This window comes from Colossoma macropomum, unplaced genomic scaffold (assembly GCF_904425465.1).
Source record: "Colossoma macropomum unplaced genomic scaffold, Colossoma_macropomum, whole genome shotgun sequence".
Classification (NCBI taxonomy): Eukaryota; Metazoa; Chordata; class Actinopteri; order Characiformes; family Serrasalmidae; genus Colossoma; species Colossoma macropomum.
Window position 1 is genome coordinate 19,117,034 of NW_023494798.1, and position 18,773 is coordinate 19,135,806.

At 38.0% G+C, this 18,773-nt stretch overlaps 2 protein-coding genes across 5 annotated transcripts in view; one reads left to right on the top strand and one right to left on the bottom strand.

Moving 5' to 3' along the window:
* hipk2 (homeodomain interacting protein kinase 2) overlaps nt 1-2,610 on the bottom strand; it is a 126,128-nt gene extending 123,518 nt beyond the window's left edge. The window contains exon 1 of the mRNA XM_036585251.1: nt 2,210-2,610. Coding sequence (XP_036441144.1) covers nt 2,210-2,228 — 19 coding nt within the window. The 5' untranslated portion in view covers nt 2,229-2,610. The remainder of the gene's footprint in view (nt 1-2,209) is intronic.
* Nucleotides 2,611-3,873: 1,263 nt separating this feature from the next.
* tbxas1 (thromboxane A synthase 1 (platelet)) overlaps nt 3,874-18,773 on the top strand; it is an 88,341-nt gene continuing 73,441 nt past the window's right edge. For 2 of the 4 annotated variants that reach the window (XM_036584704.1, XM_036584700.1), the window contains exons 1-2: nt 3,874-3,937; nt 8,287-8,413. In XM_036584704.1, the coding sequence (XP_036440597.1) occupies nt 8,316-8,413 (98 nt within the window). In that variant the 5' untranslated portion in view covers nt 3,874-3,937; nt 8,287-8,315. Of the gene's footprint in view, nt 3,938-4,805; nt 4,828-8,095; nt 8,203-8,286; nt 8,414-18,773 lie in introns of those variants that run through there. The other 2 variants (XM_036584703.1, XM_036584701.1) reach the window with 2 other exon arrangements.

The window sequence follows — 18,773 nt, forward strand, 5'->3', positions numbered from 1 at the left end:
TTAAAGCATACTAGTAGATTTTCTCAGGAAAAAACTATGTTTAAACAAAAGATCATCTCAAATTTTCCTTAAACATTAAATTAGATTAAATGTGCACAACTTAAAACATTCACTTACGAGACATGTCACCTGTATGATTAGCAACAGAGCTTAACAGAGCAAAATCCTGAAAAAAAAACTTTAGATTTCATCAGAAATTCTACAGATAGACACTGAAACACAATTTGCCAAAACCTGAAACCTGAAAGTAAAAGTGAACTGAACTGAAACATAAACAACTGATTTGTACTTTCACAATGAGTGTTACTGTTAAAAATTATTACAGGTGCTATTATTCTATTTATATAAAACATATAACAGCTTGTCCTTCTCTCCATGCTTACAAAACAGGTCAAACTGAGGACTCTCTTGTGTTCTCACAACGAAGAGCCATCATCATACTGTCACTGTGTCTAATTACCTGTAAGTGAGGTGTCTAATTTCAGTTTTAGTTTTATTTTACTTTCAGCTTCACTGCCTGTGAAATTCTTGCAGCTAAACTCTGCTCATAATTTCTTCAGTAAAATGAGTCCGGTGGGTTTTACTTATGACTACACTGCCTGTTCGCGCTCTCTCTCTGTCTCTCTCTTCAAATGCCACTGCGGGCTCGCTCGCTTGCTGATGGCTGTGATGAGTGTCAGAGGGTGACGGCCTCCGAGACCTTTATTGTCTTCAAATTCAAAGCAGCGACTTCTAATCAGTCTATCATTCCATTGCATCAGGCTTCAACGTCCAACGCGCTGGCACCCCACAGAGTAGATGTGCTTTAATTATACATCAGTGCCACGAAAAGGCAAAGGAAATAATCAAGAACGTTTATTTCCCTCCACCCTAAAGATTTTAACGTACACGTCTTGTGACAATAGGACATGCATGTTTTGTTCTACAGATAAGGATAAAGAACATGAAAGGGAAAGGCAGAGAACTGTAGTGCTCCCCTGGGTCCTTCAGGCTGTTCTCTTTGTCACCAGCAGGGGGAGCGATGGGAATCAATTAAGCTCCCAATCTTTAACTGACAACGAAAAATAAACACTTAAGGTAATTTCAATCTATTTACTTATACAGTGCGTGTCCGACATATCAAAACAGTCAGACTTCTATTAATATCTATTCAATGGTCTTCGAGCAGTGGTGGGATTCGGGGTCTATAATTGGGCTGTTTGAACTGTCTGTGAACGCCAGGACACTGAGAACGTCTTCCTCTGCAATCGTGCTGACAGTCTGAGTGAAATATGACTGCTAGAAGCATGAGCTCACACAAGTTTACACTGTCCTCATAGCTGCTATCTTCCTCTGTCGATCATGGTGGCTTCTTTATCAGTCTGAAATCATTGTGCCTTTACCTCAAGCTACCTCAGAGGAACGCAGTGTTAGGAGAGGAGCCAGTGCCTTAGCCGAGCCCACTGGATCAATAACACGCATACAGAGCCACGGGACGCATGCATTTAACTAATGTAGGTTAGATTATAGCCGTGAGCCGCTTAAATACTCTGTGCCATTTTGCTCTCGGATTAGTCACCCGTAGCCCAGCGCTGCTGCGGTAGAACACGGACCGCACATAAGCCCGTCAACACTTCTGACTGACGCAGAAACCCCGGCGATGGGTACTGGGTGATGACCAAAACCGAACAGAGTACAAAATCAAGTCATTTCTGTAATGTTTATGGATATAAAAGTAGGCGAATGAGGCTCATTTCTGCAACACGGACCCGCTGAGTGCTCGATTTATGGACAGCCACTTTTCGCACTCTCTCCCTCTCTCTCCCTCTCTCTCTCCAGTTTATCTCTGCTCTAATTTTAACTCCAATATCCAGGAAACAAATTCGTTCAAACAGCTGTCGTAGTCGCTTCAAAACAACAACAACAACGACCGAAAACAGCCATAAGAAATAACAGGGGAAACAGCAGAGCACTTAGAGGCGAGAGCCAGTGTTGGGATCAATTCGCCATCAGAAATCTCTTCACAAAACCAACTGCCAAATCTAACTGTCCTCACGAGGCCAGCTAACAGTGGCAGTACCCGACATACCTGACAAATCTGTCATTTTTACACAGAGCATCATGTTTAGGAGAGACCCCCGAATCCCCCTATTCTGCTAAGTGAAATAATTGTTCGAATTGATGTGCATGTTTTCTCTGATAGCATCCATCCAGTGAAAACGGTCCTTACCTTCGTATACAGGGGCCATCGGTGCAAGGGTTCCTGTTATTCATGGCAAAATATGAAGAGATATTTCAGTTCAGAACTCAATAAAAATCTGCCATCTTGCGCCGCTGACAGAATCGCTGCTGTCTCCTGCATTACTAGCCCAGTTCATCGGGGAGAAAAGAACAGAAGAGGGGAAAAAATCACATCCAGAACTGCACTTCTCATAAACGGTCCACGGAGCAAATTAAAAAGCAAACTCTGCAACTTCAGCTACCGAATTGTGAGCAGTTTGTCTGGCTCCGAGGCAGAGCCGAACAGCAGGTTGGGCTTCAGCCCGCGGTGAGCATGTCTGTGTGTGGAGTGGCTGCAAAAGTTGCAATGGTGAAAGAGCAGAGCGAGTTTAGCCTTAGCCTTCGTGGTAATCAAACGACTATCTCATCGATCACGGACGAATGCACCGCCCCCCCCAAAAAACCCAAAACAAACGATATTTACACATGTTGCATACTGTGTCTCAAACGCCAACAAAAATATAAAAAACATATGTACGTGTGTACATACATATATTACTTATTTTTACTTAAACATGTACAAATACATGTGCGTATACATATGTAATTACAAATTAATTACGTATTAATTATATCTAATCACATTTTACACTATATTGATCATTTATATAATTTACATAAGAAAAACTAATCCCAAAAATAATTTGAATAATCTGAATAACCTGAAAAAGAATCTGAATTAGTCTCTTATTGTTGTTAATGTGAGTTCATTTGAATGTCTTCAAGGCATAGTAGCCCTTTATAAATATATGTACAATGTCTATTATAATAATTTGCACTTTTCATTTAACACAAAACGATTTGCAGTCGCAAAAATAATTAAACTGAAAGAGAAGAGAGATAGTGTTAGTTAATTCATAGCTCTCTCAGCTGCCAGGGTACAGTTAGGTATAGCACCAGCCTTTTGTGAAGAGATTGTCATCCACCATGCAGCCCATTAAGAACGAACACCGTTACTGATATTTTTTCTGAGGATAGGAAGCCCTCCTTCCGAACATCAGCATATTCTGCAGATGCGCCTTCATTATCCACAGGGTACGTGGTTGGATGATGTTGGATTCAGCAACTCATGCCTGGCTCAGCTCCTCCAATGACGCCACTGGATTTTCACAGAGTGAGGTGGGACGGAATCGGATTACAGGGCTCATACAGATGGGAATAATCTGTCATCTACCGCCAAACGCCAGAAAAAAAGGCGCAATTTATTTAATTCCATGTTTATCTGAAAAGAAATGTTTAGATACGGTGCAACAACGTGTTCCTGACTTTTGTAAAACAACACACAGCCCAAGCCTGCACAAAATGATAGATCACGTCTACGACAAAGTGTAGAGATTAACGTTTACAACTGAAGAAATCCTGGGCATTTCTAAACAAACATGGTCTGAAATTATATATACTATATATATAATTACTTATTATATTCGTTCATGTTTTCATATGGCTTGAATTTGAACAGCAGGTCAAAAAGGTGCAAATCGAAGTTCTACGTAAAAATAAATAAATAAATAAATAAATACAGAACGAATAACCAACGCCGTCTTTCAGATATTCGGATGAACTACAAGTACCAGTGTGCAAAGCGCTTAAATGTAGTTCTTTTTCAACTCGCTAAAACTACACTACCCAGAAACGCTTCTTAGTCAACAAACAGCACCGTGAGCTAGCAAAGAAAGAGGTAAGCATGACAAAGTTTTTACCCAATTTACCAGTGTAATTTACTCAGTGGTGGTTTAACAGTCATGCCCTCATCTGTTTTCTTCAGCTGAGTTGATGTAACGTTTAAAAAATCTTTTCTCTGTCCCGTTAGATAAACTGTAGCATGATGCTCTGGGTAGTGTTGTTGTAGGATTGTAGCTATTAAGTGTAGTTATGGCTCGCACGTAACGCGTAACAAGTTCAAGGTGGGTTTGGTGTAAAAGTTGAAAATATCGACTTAATAGGCCACAAACAGGTCTTCAACTTTGCTTAGACTAAACCTGTAAGACATCTTCACACGTTACTGCGCTTTAGAGGAGAACCTTGGACTGCTTTGTCCTGTGGTTCACTCAACTTCACCTCACGTGATGATGAATGACTACTCCAGCTGCCTGTCGAGGTCAGAGTCAGCTATGCTTTTTCTGACGCAGACGTCTCAACTGAACGCCAGCAGAATGAAATATAAATCTGTATAGGCTTATGAATGTATCTGCACTGTGAAAGGTCAAGATTAACAAAGAGTAACGCAAATCTTCAGCAGTAATACTAACACAGCAGTGTTGTACATTAAAGCGCAGAAGTAGTGCAATAGTGCTAACAACAGTGGCACTGACTTGAGTTGACTGACACACTATATAAGAAGAGTTAGCTTCACAGTGCATTGCAGTCGTCATTATCATCACTTCACTGAGATTCATTTAAAACACCTACAAATATCAGTTGCAACACTTCACAGTGGTTTGCACTAGAGTGTTATTATTAGTTTATATCGCTCTCTCAGCAGTATAGCATTTGGGAAGATAATGCATCTAACTAGTGACTGGAGGAGCAGATTTAACCAGTTTGGAGGAGCATTTTCGTTGTAAAATAGTAAGTAGTAACTTCTCATATTTTTGGTCTGTAATATTTGTTTCTATTTTAAAAGCCCATAATGTTGGGTTATTGCCATTGTTAGCCATACCTAGTCATTTAAGATTCAGGTACATTCTTGTTAATACGGTGATCCAGACATAAAATGCTTCGCCAGGTTGCTTTTCTGACATATCCATCAAAAAAAGGGGTGAATGTTGGTTTTACAATGCCTGGATTAAACCAGAGCAAGTTTAATTACACCTGTCATTGTTATCTTCCCATCAGTGTAATTTTTTTTATTTATGTAAACATTATGTGTAACACACAGGCCTGTAAATATTCTCATTCATTCATTTTCTGTCAGTGCACATAATCAATGAACTTTGCCGGTTAGCAAAGGCTTGTGGGAAATGTAGGCTTTTTATTTATTTTTTTTAGCTCATTATAATGTGCGTCCTGGGAAAGTTGCTGCCCCCTTGGTACGGATTAAACAGGGAAACATCTTTGAAATGACCTTTTGTTTATAATTACAATTGTATTTACAAATTCTACTGTAAAACACCAACCTTTAAAAATTAGAAATTGCTAATCTGGTCTGTCAGGCCTCTTATTGTAAAAGAGAGTTAATCTATAGTTTGTTATAGAGTTAATGAATCTAACTACAGCTCTTAAGTGTACTGATAAAAATAGCACTTCATGGTTTGGTGGGTTCTGGATGCAGCCCTTTAAACTTAAAAGTCTGGTTTCTTAATGTTCTTTGAGGTCTTAAGCAATTTTAGCCCACTGCTAACTAAACTTGTCTAATAAAGTGTTACACTTTTTAAAGATTCACACATGAAAGAATACAAATGTATGAAGCAAAGTCAGTGTTGATACTGTTTAAATGTATCACTAGTGTTATACAATTAAATGCAAATTTTGGACACCCCTGGTCAAATTACAAGTGAATGTGCAAGACTGATACTTACAACTGAATAATGCTACATGCAATTAACTTAAATATGACATTTTGCTAATTTTAATGTATAAATATAATTTATTTGCCAAAATTTGGGATTTTTTCCATTTTTCCAGGCAGAGTGCTTCTAGTTCTGAAATACTCATAGGTCATCTTGAAATCTATGCACACTAGTGTGATCTATGGTTTGGATCATTATCTTTTTGTAATATCAAGTGTGACTGTGTGAAATTTAATAGAATCCTCACTTCCTTCTATCCCCACATGATTTCCTGTGCCTCTGGTTTTCACACGAAACCATGCTAGATCCACCCCATGCTTGAAAGATTCTTGAAACGCTTCTCCTTTTCTCTGCAAACAGACTTTTGGAGATTGTAGCCAAAGAGTTATTTTTTTCATTAGTGCACAGCACTTGATTTCTAAATGCCTCAGGTTATCTAAGTGTATTCATACGTCCTTCGGACATTGACTTCTGTGATGAGATCACAGTTAAGGCTACCTTCTGATGACTCCTCCATGTAGTTGACACAGTGGGCAAGTGCATCACTATTTCTGTTCCAGTCAAATCTTTGTGTAGGTCTCTGACAGTGATGTGGGGGTTTTGCTTTGTACACCCGATAAGTCTACAAGCAGTTCTTTCTGAGATTACAAACCGAGAGTGCTTAGATATCTTTTATAGTCTTCTCTTGCTTTGTAAAAGTCAGTTATTTTTGGTTTTCATTTAGATACTCAGTCAGCTGCTTAGATGAGTTCATAGCTGTTGAGGTTAAGCACCTTGAGAGGTTTGAAGGATCATGTAATTTATTATACTCTGCAGTTGTTTACATCTGACTCCATAAGGAAAAAATCAGGCACCAATGGATTAAGAATAATTTAGCAATTAAATGTTTGAGCAGATAAATCTAGAATATTTCCTGATTTTTTTTACTAAGGGCATCTGGTTGCATCCTGTCTATTTTAAATGATTTGTAGCTTATTGGATTTCACTTTTTTGCACAAGACATGCTACTTTGCTGTCACTTGTTTTTTTTTATAAAATATGTATCTTTCTGAGCCAAACCTGTGTAATAAATAATTAGAGCTTTTTTAGAATGAAGACATTTTAGTACAGAAATGATCAAAACTCAAATAGACTCTTGACTTCTGAATCAAAAATCATATTAAACCTGAAAATATGTGTTAGTTCTATTCTTAACAGAATATCTATGAGTTTTAACACTATACACAGTTAAATAAACACTATACACAATAAAAAAAAAAGAGTCAGAAAGGGTTCTGTGGAGTGAAACCATAGAAAAACCAATTTTGGTTCTCTAATGAACCTTTTCATTTTTGCTAAAGAGATGTGCGTTTTTGAAGTTTAAAGAATGTCCACTAAATATAAAGATTCTATACCAGTTGAAGGTCTTTGCTAAAACCATATGTCCAAAACCATTTAGGAACCTTTATTTTTAAGGCTGTACCAACAAACTGAAGAAATCCCAGTAACTTTCAAGAGTGCTTAACTGTTTCTGTTTTTCTATTGTTTTTTAACAATATGTTACATTCAGCAAATAAACAGTAATTGTGCATCAAAATATGCACAATAAAATATGTCTTTTCTGTTGAGGATGTATATTAGTTTTTACTTAGAAAATCAACAAAATGTGTAATTTGACTGGGGTGCCCAAAATTTGTATGCAACCGTATATTTTTCAGTTCCTCACTCATGTTAGTATACCTCACATATTAGTTTTATAATAGCTAGTTATTAATAAATTGTAGTTAGTCTTAGAAATAATTACTGAATTATAAGGCTAGAGTTTAAGGGGTTGATGTACATTAATTTATGTGTCAGGCATGCATGCCTTAGATTCCTGATCATGAGCCAAAGCCAAAAGTGTCCTCTGCTTTCCACCAAGTTACTAAAGATTTTCTACTTTACTCAGTATGTGATGTTCCATGTGGCTCTTCCATATGTGTCACATTATGGTGCTGTAATTCTTTAGTCTAGAGTATCTTTAGAACTATGTTTCTGTAAAATGTGGCTTGTTTAAAATAGTGTAATGCCAAATTAATTGCATAAATAAGTGGAAATGCTTTAGCACATCTACACTGTTCTTCGCTGTTCCTGTGTCACACAAATGCTCTTATTGATATCAGCACTCTGTTTGTCTTTTGCTTGTGATGGTGTGAAAAAAAGACTCTTTGTAGTTAGGGTGATATTGTTTGTGGCCTGACTGGTATTTTCCTCTGGTTAACCATTCACAGTTTTAAATGAACATTGCAAGAGTGAGTGTAGGACAGAGTTAAAGCCCACCTATAGATGAAGGTTAGTTTTAACTGCCATGAACAGCAAACACAGTAAGCGCCCTGTTGCTGTGCTGTTTGTAGATAGGTCCAGATCTGTGATCTAAGCTGTTGGGCCCTGCTATTTTCTTTAAAGACAGTAATTCGTAAGTTACTATTATTAAAAAAAAGGTCATTAGTAAACAGCTATAGTTTAATGCACATACACCACTCTTATCTCCCTCTGGCAGGTTTCTGGTGGATTGTTTTGGAGACTTGTATGGATGTGGCCACAGTGCTGAAGATGTTTGGAGTTGATGCCAGTGGATTTTCTGTCTCCCTTGGACTTTTCCTACTCTTCCTTGCTCTTCTGTACTGGTGAGTAAAGTGTTTACCATTGCTGGAATTGTGAATCATAGAGTTTAATCACAGAACGCTTAAGCTCCTGGCCTTACAGCCATGACTGTAATGGTTCTCTGACACACATGCTTTGTTTACACTTACTTTAACGTTGTCAGTGTGGATGTTTTTATTGTCAACACGATGTTTATTTTAATTTTTCACGATGTTTAATTTATTTTAAGTGCCCCATATTGTTCATATGTGTGTTCATTCTGACAGATTTCAGTACACTCTGTACACATGGGGGGCAGCATGGCTTCTGTCATTTTGTTGCACCATAAAAAATTAGTGGCACAGACTAAACTCAAGGAAGCAAGCACAAACTTCACAGAAAACACGATAGGCAAACCAGAGGTAGTGTTTTCTGCGCCCACCAATAGTAGGAAAGTGCTTTTAACCAGGTAGCCCAAGTGATTGATGTCAACCCAGTAAAAAGCAACGTGTTCGGAAACAAAACGTGGAAGAGACGAACATTTCAGTGATATTAAGTACAGTGTAGTAAAATGAATGCCACACTGAGGGAGCAGTTCATTAATTAAAGGTTAAAGCTCCAGACCGACGCTGTCTTATCTTTCCAAGAAGGTTAAAAATAGTGCACAAAACAATGTAAATCTGTTTTAGAATGATTTCAGAACGATGTTGAATTCAATAACACTTAAAACTTTTAAAATATACAATCATAAAATCATAAACATGCCACTCATGCCAGTCATAAACACAGTAATGTTGAAAGGAGAATCCTTTAGTCAATGATATATCACCTCACTTAGGCAGACGTGCCCAACTCAGAATTATATGAAATGGGAATAGATAAGGGATTAAATATATGCTGGAATTGGGAAAGCAGGAAAGAAGATAAGTTGAAAAATAATAAAAGCCAGTAAATGAAGAAGTGATATAACGTCTATTAATGTAATGTTTTATTAACTGTTTTGGAGCTTTAATAAACAATTAAAACTATTCTAAACCTTTTCTAGCTCTGTAATATCTTGTATTCAGTCATACTTTTAATTGAACAGATCTGACATTTGTTGTTTTGGGGATTTCATAATACAAAAGTAAAAGAATTGAATGTAACAGTAATGTAAACAAAAGCTATTTAAGATTTTGAGTTTTCAAATGTAGGTTTCTTGTGCCCCTCGTACAATGAAAGACCCTGTTTTTTAACTTTGAGCTGGTAACTGGATCTGGATGATCCTCTTCTTCTTTGGCTAAGAGAACACAACTTCCTTTATTTTTTACTTCCTGTCCCAGCATTTTTAGTATTGGGTTTGCATACGAGTACAGTGTACATTAAGATTCTTTTTTATCAGATATGTGTCTTTATAACACTTTTGTGCTATAGCTGCATGCCAGAGACACTGGCAGTGAAGCGCTTCTTGTCTGGTGTGCGGTAGCCTGTAGCCAGCTGCAGTAGCAGAGATTTTTCTTTGGACTAAACAGATAAGAAACTCCAAAAACATAAGACCCTGGCTCTACACTGCCCTTTGATGGAATACATACATCTCATAGTACTTCAATATGAGAGTTTATGAAGTTAGAGTGAAGCTAATTTGTATATCAATAATCCTAATTTACTATTTAATTTTTCAATCTGTCATGACTGTTTAAATATTCAAAAATCTGGGCTCATCCCTAGTGGTGAGAAAATTGTGTGTTGTCTTTATGTTTGTAAGCCAAACCACTGAATATAAATGCAGACTCCTAAAAATAGCTTGTTTAAAGAGGCAGAAACAATGTTGAAAGTTGAGGGTGGAGCTCATGTGATGTTAGACCACAAATGTAGCCAAGCTGGCCGTCACAAACACGATTACACGTGTCTTTTAAATGTGGACAACTTCCAGATACAGGATGCATTTTAATGCTAAGTGTAAACAGTGCCCTAGATGCTTAGTTACTATCTGCTAGGACTGTAATCTTTTAAAACCAGAGTTGTTACCACTGACTTGGTGCAGGGAAGTGATTGCAGCTTTCATATTTGCGGTAGTGACAAGCAGTGCTAAGAGGTCTGCCAGTGATTCATTGATTTTATACTGAGAATATGGGCTGCGCTCACTGGTCAGCAGGATTTTTAAAGTTACAGAGATGGTCGGTGTGCTGGCAGTAGCAAATTACTTCAGCAAAACACAGGGCTGTGCAATTAGTCATACATTTCTCCTTGCCATAATTTCAGACTATGCAATCACCTGTAATACACCCTATAATAGACAGGCTGAATGCTTCCAGTCAGTGAGTTCTCTAGAATGGTAGTTCTCAATCCTGGTCCTGGAGTCCCACTGCCCTGCATGTTTTAGTGTTTTCCTGTTCTACAGCACATAGTTCACCTCGGGAAGGGCTTGTTAATTACTTCATTAGTTGCTTTAGGTGTGATGTGAGCAGGGGAAGATTTAAAATGTGCAGATCAATGGTTCTCCAGGATCTGGATTGAGAATCACTGCCCTAGAACTTATCTGAGGACTGCATCCCACATTTTTATTGTATTTTGCCCTTTTTCCTTGAGGTCCACCTATAACATTTTTGTGGTTTTTACAAAAAACAGTAGCAATTAAATTGTACATAATAATTTTCTAACCTCTCTTTATGTATTAGAATTAAACAGGCTGTTTTTGTTACTGTACCTTTAAGACGTAATGTGCTTTTAAGATGTAAATGATCTCTGTTCTGATTGGTTGCTCTGTATTCATGGCTAAAACAGTTAGGTTAATATAAAGAGATCTTATTCTAAACAATTTTGGAGTACTTTATTTGGTCCCTTCATCATGAACTGTTCACACAATGTAGAGGACGTCGGTTCAAATTGTGCAAAAAATAAAGATTACAAAAAATAGAGATACATGTTTTTTTGCACAGTGATAGTTATGGATGCAGCAACAGGTGGTGTTTATTGACAACAACTTGGGGTAAACTGTGTAAGGCTGATCAGGCAGATATGTGTAAATGTGGTAGGTTTTTGTGATAATGAAGTGTTCAGACCTTAGATATTTACAAGGATTATGTTATGGTCTGTTTAAACCCAAGACATTAATTGAGATAGTAATAAGCTAAATATAAACGAAAGCATAATTTATAGGGTACTTTCTGTTGGGAGGTGGCCGTCACAAACCCTAACTCCCATATTTTCATGCCACCACTGAAGCATAAAGGCTGTGTTCAAAATAAGCTACTACACACTGCTTGCGTACTAATTGTGCCCAAAAGTACTATGTAGTATGCAGTTTGTGACCAACATGAATTCCTTTAGTATGCCTAAGATACCTGGATGATGGCCAAATATTCCAGTACGTAGGCTATATTCATGATATGCTGCATTCCAAAATGCAGCCTGGTTTACTCTGAACACTTCAATATCCTTTTATGGATACATAAATACAATGAAGGGAAATAATTTGTCCTCCTACTTAACTCACTTTGCTCACTTCAGAATATATCCGTGTGTTGCTAAAGACCTGAAAAAGAGCTGAAAAGTGGCTATCAACGTTTGCTAAGCAGTGATCGGAGAGCTGAGGAAATTGGGGCGGGTTTTGAGATCAGTCTGATTGGCTCAGTCCCTTATGTTGACAGTCTGGTCACGCCCCTTTCCTGTAGCACGGCACACAAATTTTGTCGTATGCTGGATACTGTATAATATATTACTATGAAGAATAGCATACAGTACACAGTATATACTAGTGCAGTGTGTTGTGTAGTAGTATGCCATTTCAAATGCACCCAAAGAGTTTTAGTCCATAGGCAAAGCCTTATTGTGGCCACACCCTTTCATTTTAGAACAGGAAGTGAGACTGCATCCCTGACGCTAATGACCAAAATACAATTTAAAAAATAAAATTTAAATAAAATTATCTGCAATTATCTGCAAATACTTTTTTTCCTTTCAATGAAAAAATATTATGATTAATTTTTTGTGTGTACAAATGTTCAAAGCTGTGTTTTGAGTCATGTTTAAAATTAGCTAAAAATGTCACTTTTGAAACAGTCACTACTGAAACATTAGTAAAGTTTCAGCAGTGTTATTTTTTCTTAGTGACAAAATGGTATGTTACATCGTTTGGTTTAATAAAATCAACATAATTTAGGCATAAAATACCTCAAAAATTCTCTCTCTCTCTCTCTCTCTCTCTCTCTCTCTAAAATGACTTCAAATAAGATCTTGGTTCATTTACTTCCATTTATGCTGTTTTCTCCTGTAAAGCTAATTTCCTTTTGAAATCTCATTTTAACAACTTTCCATAAAAAGATATTTCATATTATTACAAATAAACATAGTGTCATTGATGCAAAGCCCCACTCTTTTTCCCTGTGGTCGTCTGCACGACCTAAACCTTCACTTTAAAGAATGTATTTGTTTATCAAATTTCATTGTTACAATAATGCTAAATTATTTGAATGAAAAAGTTTGAAACACTAAATACATATTTGGAATGCACAGGCTGCATTCCAAAAGCTGTTCTACAGTGTAGGTGGGCTGCATTTCTAGACCACTACGTCATTGAAGGCTGTTCCAATTGGAAGGATCCTTCAAATACAGCCAAGAAATGCATCCTACATTCTGGCCATTTTTGAGGATGCCGCCTATTCTTCATGGTCTTCTGTCATCCATAACCCTTTGTGCATGCGTCTGATCTATAGAAAGTTTAAGAGAAATAAAGGTGAATGAAACCAACTTCTACACATTGTACAGTAATATATGCAGTATGCTATTTCTATAGTTGTGGGTGTGTATTGAATGCAGGGTAAGAAATGCACCTGCTTTTAGTGAGTTGAACAGTTTAATTTGCAGGATAGCATTTAATTGCATAGTAATTAAAACTCTTTCTGCTACATTACATCACTGACAAGTTTACTGTCATTCACATCAGCATCATTTTCTCCTATAAATTTCTCCTTTCTGCCGAGGAGAAAGTGGCCTTGGTCCACTGCTCTGTTTTGCGTAACGTATTAGAGAGGAGGAGCCTTCATAGGACAGAGCCACCGAGGACCCACCTTTCTTGGCTGCAGCTGAGCCTTTGAAATGTAGCTACAGTATCAGATGAGAGTAATCACAGTCATATTTATTCAGTCATAGATGAGGAATAACCTGTTATTTAATAGCTCAGCCAATTAGATAGAAAAAGCACTCCCATCGTCTCTCCTTCCCCCCCCTCTCTGTGTGTGTGTGTCTCTCTCCTTCTCTCTCTCTCACATAATTAAGAACTCCTTTACCTATAACCATGTTAAAGTAATTCAGTTTCTTTCTTTTTTGTGACTTTTTTCTTTTTACCTTCTGCATTTTAAGTGGCTAATTCAGTTCTCATTTCAGCGCTGATGATCATGGAAAGCAGTGCTTACTTTGTGTGCTGCTTTTTAGTTTGCATAACACCATTTCAAGCCTTTAAATATTTAACATGGAGAAAGAACATGTTAAGACTTACTAAATGTAAGACAACTGTGATTACCATCAGTGAGGTCTTTTAGTATGAAGTATGTATAGAGCACAGCCTAAAAGCAGATACATTTATCTTTCACAAGAAAAGTAATTTCAAAAATATTAGAGCAAAGATTAAAAAATAATAATTAATAATAATTAATTCTTTAGATCAGCTTCAGCTTGGAGTAACAGCATGGCCTGTTCTTCTTGTGTTACATATTATGACCGTTCAGCTCTTTCTTACAGGGTGAAAGTGGTCCTGTTACAACTTTAGCGGTCCTGCACACGCTCGGTTGTTGGGAACAAGTAAATTCCTGTCGGCTGGCACAGCTACCATTCACATTGGACTGAAGGAGGTTGGTTATGTAAGGGCCTCTTATGCTGTCATCTTGCAAATGAAGATTTATATCAGAAGATGAAACCCTCTTGCATGAAGGCAGCCATGACACCGAGGTTAAAAAAGACAAGATTTAGGAGAGGCAGTGTCGATGGGCTTTTTTGGCATGCCTCCAGGGCAGAAATAAGCCACATTAGAGGATTAGTCTCTGGGTTTGGAACTTCACTGCACTGTAAAATATAAGCCTGGTGTCCTTGAAACCGTGCTTGTCAAACATGTTTCATGCTGTGCACTTTTAAACTACAAACCGCACAGGCTGCTATGGCTAAAAACTTTCTGACTGACAGAAGAGTGGCGATGCCTCCAGAGACCACTGAAATTGTGCGTCCTTCTATAATCGGGGGTCATACCCATATTAGGATGTCCGGGTAGATTTCTCTTTGGAAGAAATGAATGGTGTTTTTTCGCGCCCTGTGATAAACACAGTGGTTCCAAACAAGATATTTTGTCCTACATACATTTTTCTCCAGAATGTCAGTGGATCTTCTGAATTATGAGGTTATTTAGCCATCAAAATACAAATTGTAAATAGTGATATGTCATTGCACAAAGGTAGATCTACTATAAAACTTGAAGCTGCACTATGTAAGTTTTTGTTAAAATTGAAAGAAGAAGCATTACTGAGTCACTGAGTCAGCCTGTAATAATCATTTTAAAGTCAGACGTGTCAAGTCGGATTTCAGAGGTTTTTTAAACCACGTCAGGTCTTTATGTATTACTGTCACACGCATAGTCAAAAAGAAGCTGTGGCTTGATGTTTATGTCTCAAATCAGCAATATATTTATGAAGATATGATGACAATAGTAGATAATTCACTTACATCCTCAGAAGAAGTTTTGGCTGACTTCTCCTTGAACACTTTTTCAACACGCTCACAGTCATCACATTCATCCATTTAGGGAAGGGGTCCGAAGCACAACCGACGTTACAAAATGTTCTTCCACATGTTTGCAATTACACATTTCCACCAGAGAGGTCGCCAGATCCCCAAATCTTAGATACTGTAGCTTTAAACACTATCATATATCAGCATCAGCTACTCAAACTGTTGGCTGCTCCTGCCAAAGAAACTTAATTGCCAAAACTTTTTTTTTGTTTTTCTGAGGTTGCCAGTCTGTTGATGGTATATCAGTTTAGTGTGCAGATGTTAGGTCACTGGATGCTTTAGTGGGACTTACAAGTAGCAATAATTATATGTTGGCTCCTGAATAACCTCGTAATTCAGAGGATCTGGAAATGTCCACACATCAAATCAAGTTTAGAACTATTTTTCACAACAGCCAGAATCTTCAAAAACACCATTAATTTCTCTCATGGAGAAAACAAGCTTAGACCTGGAGTTCCTAATATCGGCACGATACCAACTAGAGAATGACGACACAACTTCAGATGTCTACTGAACTTACAGCTGTAAAGGAATGCTCTTTTTTACCCCTCTCGAGTGAAGAAAACGCAAGCAGTGATCAAATGAATTGATTCTTTAGCGTAGGTCGCACTCCTGTGGAGCAGCAAACGCAGTCCTTTCACAGTCTGCTTGGACACACATGATTATAATGTATGTTAACCTGAGCTAGACTCTCCTGAGCCATTTTTCTTTGATGTAAGATGATGAGATCAGACCATAGACTGCCATCTGCTGGTTATTACACTTAGACATGTCTGTGTAGGTGTAAATGTTCACTTTTAAATGAATGAAAATGCAGCCCATATGTTACTTTTGAAAAGTTTTTTTTTATGTTTTTTAAATGCTGTGGTCATCCTGGGTAAGATGGTGGATTTTGTAAACCAAAAAAAATAATGCATGACTGGGGGATCAGAACAGAAGGGATAACATATGGGTTATTTAATAATGAAAAATGAGCTCTTAAGTATAATCAACACATCTGAAGCTCTGATATGATAAGCTGTAATTTAGCTGGGAGAGCCGAATTGATTTGTCTGAGCTGAGGAATGCACTTTAAAGCCGACTGGGCTCTGTGCATTTTGATTCAAGGCAATCAGAGCGCGCTCAAGCCGGACCACTGTATAATCTCAGCTGTGTTGTTTCCTGTGTTGCTTGCTGGTTTCCGTGCTGGCGTGGTGCTACTATGATGTTCAAAATACAGCTTGCTCTTAGTGGAGTAGAGAATTCCCCTTCTGTGAAATGTGAGAAGGGTAGCTTTTTTTCCCCTCGTATTGAATATGTGCTAATCTCTGATGAGGCAAACTGTGGACCAGGGCCTCATGCCAGTCATCGAATATCTCTACTGGCACAACAGGGTGGGGAGGATGACATATTCACACAGATCTGCTCATAAAATCTGAGAAACGGAGGAGAGTTCAGGTCCATCTGTCTCTCTGCACACACTGTTTAAACAACTGGCACTGCTTCAAAAGGTCACATGCTCCGATATGATATAGGAGCAGATGTGGTCAAGCAGAGACCAGGGTCTCTCTCTCTCTTCAGCTCTCTCTCTCTCTCTGTCTCTCTCTCTCTTTTTCTCTCTCTCTGTCACTCATTGCCCTCTCTTGCCCACTCTTGGCCTCACAGGTTTTGCTTCAATAAATTCTGTTCTTTCTGAATGCTTTCATGGAGAACAATAAAACTCAATCATCATAAATTACACAATAAAACCACTTTTAACAAAGGCAGACTTTGGCTCTTGTATGGGTCCATAAATTATGACCCACGTAGAATTAAACCTGACCTCATCTGATTTTTATTCCCATTTTGGCATGGCTGGACAGATAAGGTATGTCCTTTACAGACAGTAGAGATTCTCCAAAATTCCAAATTAACTCAAGTTTATTTATATTTTTCATTTAATTTCCAGTTTAAAAAGCCATTGAGCACAAGTTATTAATTTTTCCCTCTCAGAAAAAAGCAAAAACATGTATTTAACAGTAACGTACATAGAAGCTTCAACAACTAAATATAATATCAAAATTTCAGTATTTATTGTGTCCACTCTTTGCCTTCATTACAGCTTTAATTCTTATCAGGATTCTTGCTTTCAGTTTTTTGAAGAATTGTGCAGGGATATTTTTCCACACCTCCAAAGTTCAGTCGTAGAAATTGGTTGCATTTTTTGTGTCTCATGATCAAATTAATCCCAAACACATTCAGTGATGTTAAGATCTGGACTCTGGGGTGTTGTTCTGAGAACACCAGCAACTTCTTTGTTTGATTTGCAAATTTGGCTTCTTGACAACTATGCATACATTCGGATCCACAGCATTGAGTTGTATCTGATGATATATAATATATATGTATGTGTAATGTGTGTGTGTGTGTGTGTGTGTGTGTGTGTGTGAATATACATATGGTATCTTTTTTGACCAGCTGCCCTGCATTGTGCCTCATTTAAAAGCAAAGCTAAAATATCTGAACAGTCCAGACTAAACTGCTGTCGGTTGAGTAGGCGGATATATGTAAATGTATTGGTTTGACATCACAGAACCAATGAACTAAAAATGGCAATTTTAGCAGCTGTGTTCCATATGTGGATTGCGTGGACTGATAACTGAATGATACATTCTGAAAATACACAGTGTTTGCATCCTAAATCCATTCATTTTTTTGGTGAGGATATTTTTTCATGACATGGAACATTTAACCAACACTGATTTTTTGGAAAAACCTGCTCATGAATATTATACACAAGTTTAATAATCCATAATCCATTCATTTTTCCTAGTTTTATACCACACGTGACATAGAAGTTTAGAAATGTTGTCTCCCACTCTCTGCTAGCACGTGCTGCGGCTGCAGGCCAGTTGATAGTGATTGCATCAAGCTGTGGACAGCGGACTTGGCAGCCTGGCAGTTGTGTGGCCAGATTGACTTTCTTTGTCATTGGAATAGTTATTGTTTAGTTGAGGTCTCTTGGACAGCCCATCCATAACAGATGTTAATCATATCAAGTGCTCACACCTCCCTAAGAACCCACCACACACCCAGCCATTTCCACAGCAATGAGACGCTAATAAATCTACGTACTGTAATCTAATCAGATTTCCCTGAAATGCACCCAGCTCTGAAAATGAGCTCAGCTCTGCATACAAGGCAGCTGCAGCACCAGCAACGGGGACTAGAACGTTGTCACGAAGCACAACCCAGTTATCTTCACACCTCTTGTGTTGCTGATGAGCTGAATACGAGCTAGCTGTTGATTGAATCTCAAATAGCACGTCAGTAAATGCAGCAAGTGAAAATCATCAAAGTCTCTTCTCCCCTGCCAGGCTCTTGACTCGGTTAGCAGTGTTTGGCTGCTGTAACGCTGATACGGTTCCCAGCTGCAGATGCTGATGGACCGTCTGGCAACAAGCTCGTCATGATACGACTGCGGATTTTATCGTATTCACCTGTGAGGACATAACTTTCCTTCTTCATCCACAATCCTTCTGTCTTTAATGGGATCAAATTGGACACTCGCATGAGGAAAATCTCAGTTATCTACCATCTCAGTACCAGAACTAACATTACAAACCCACTATCACACACACCCACATTCTCCATCTTTCAGACACAGTCGCTCCCTCTCTCTCTACACAA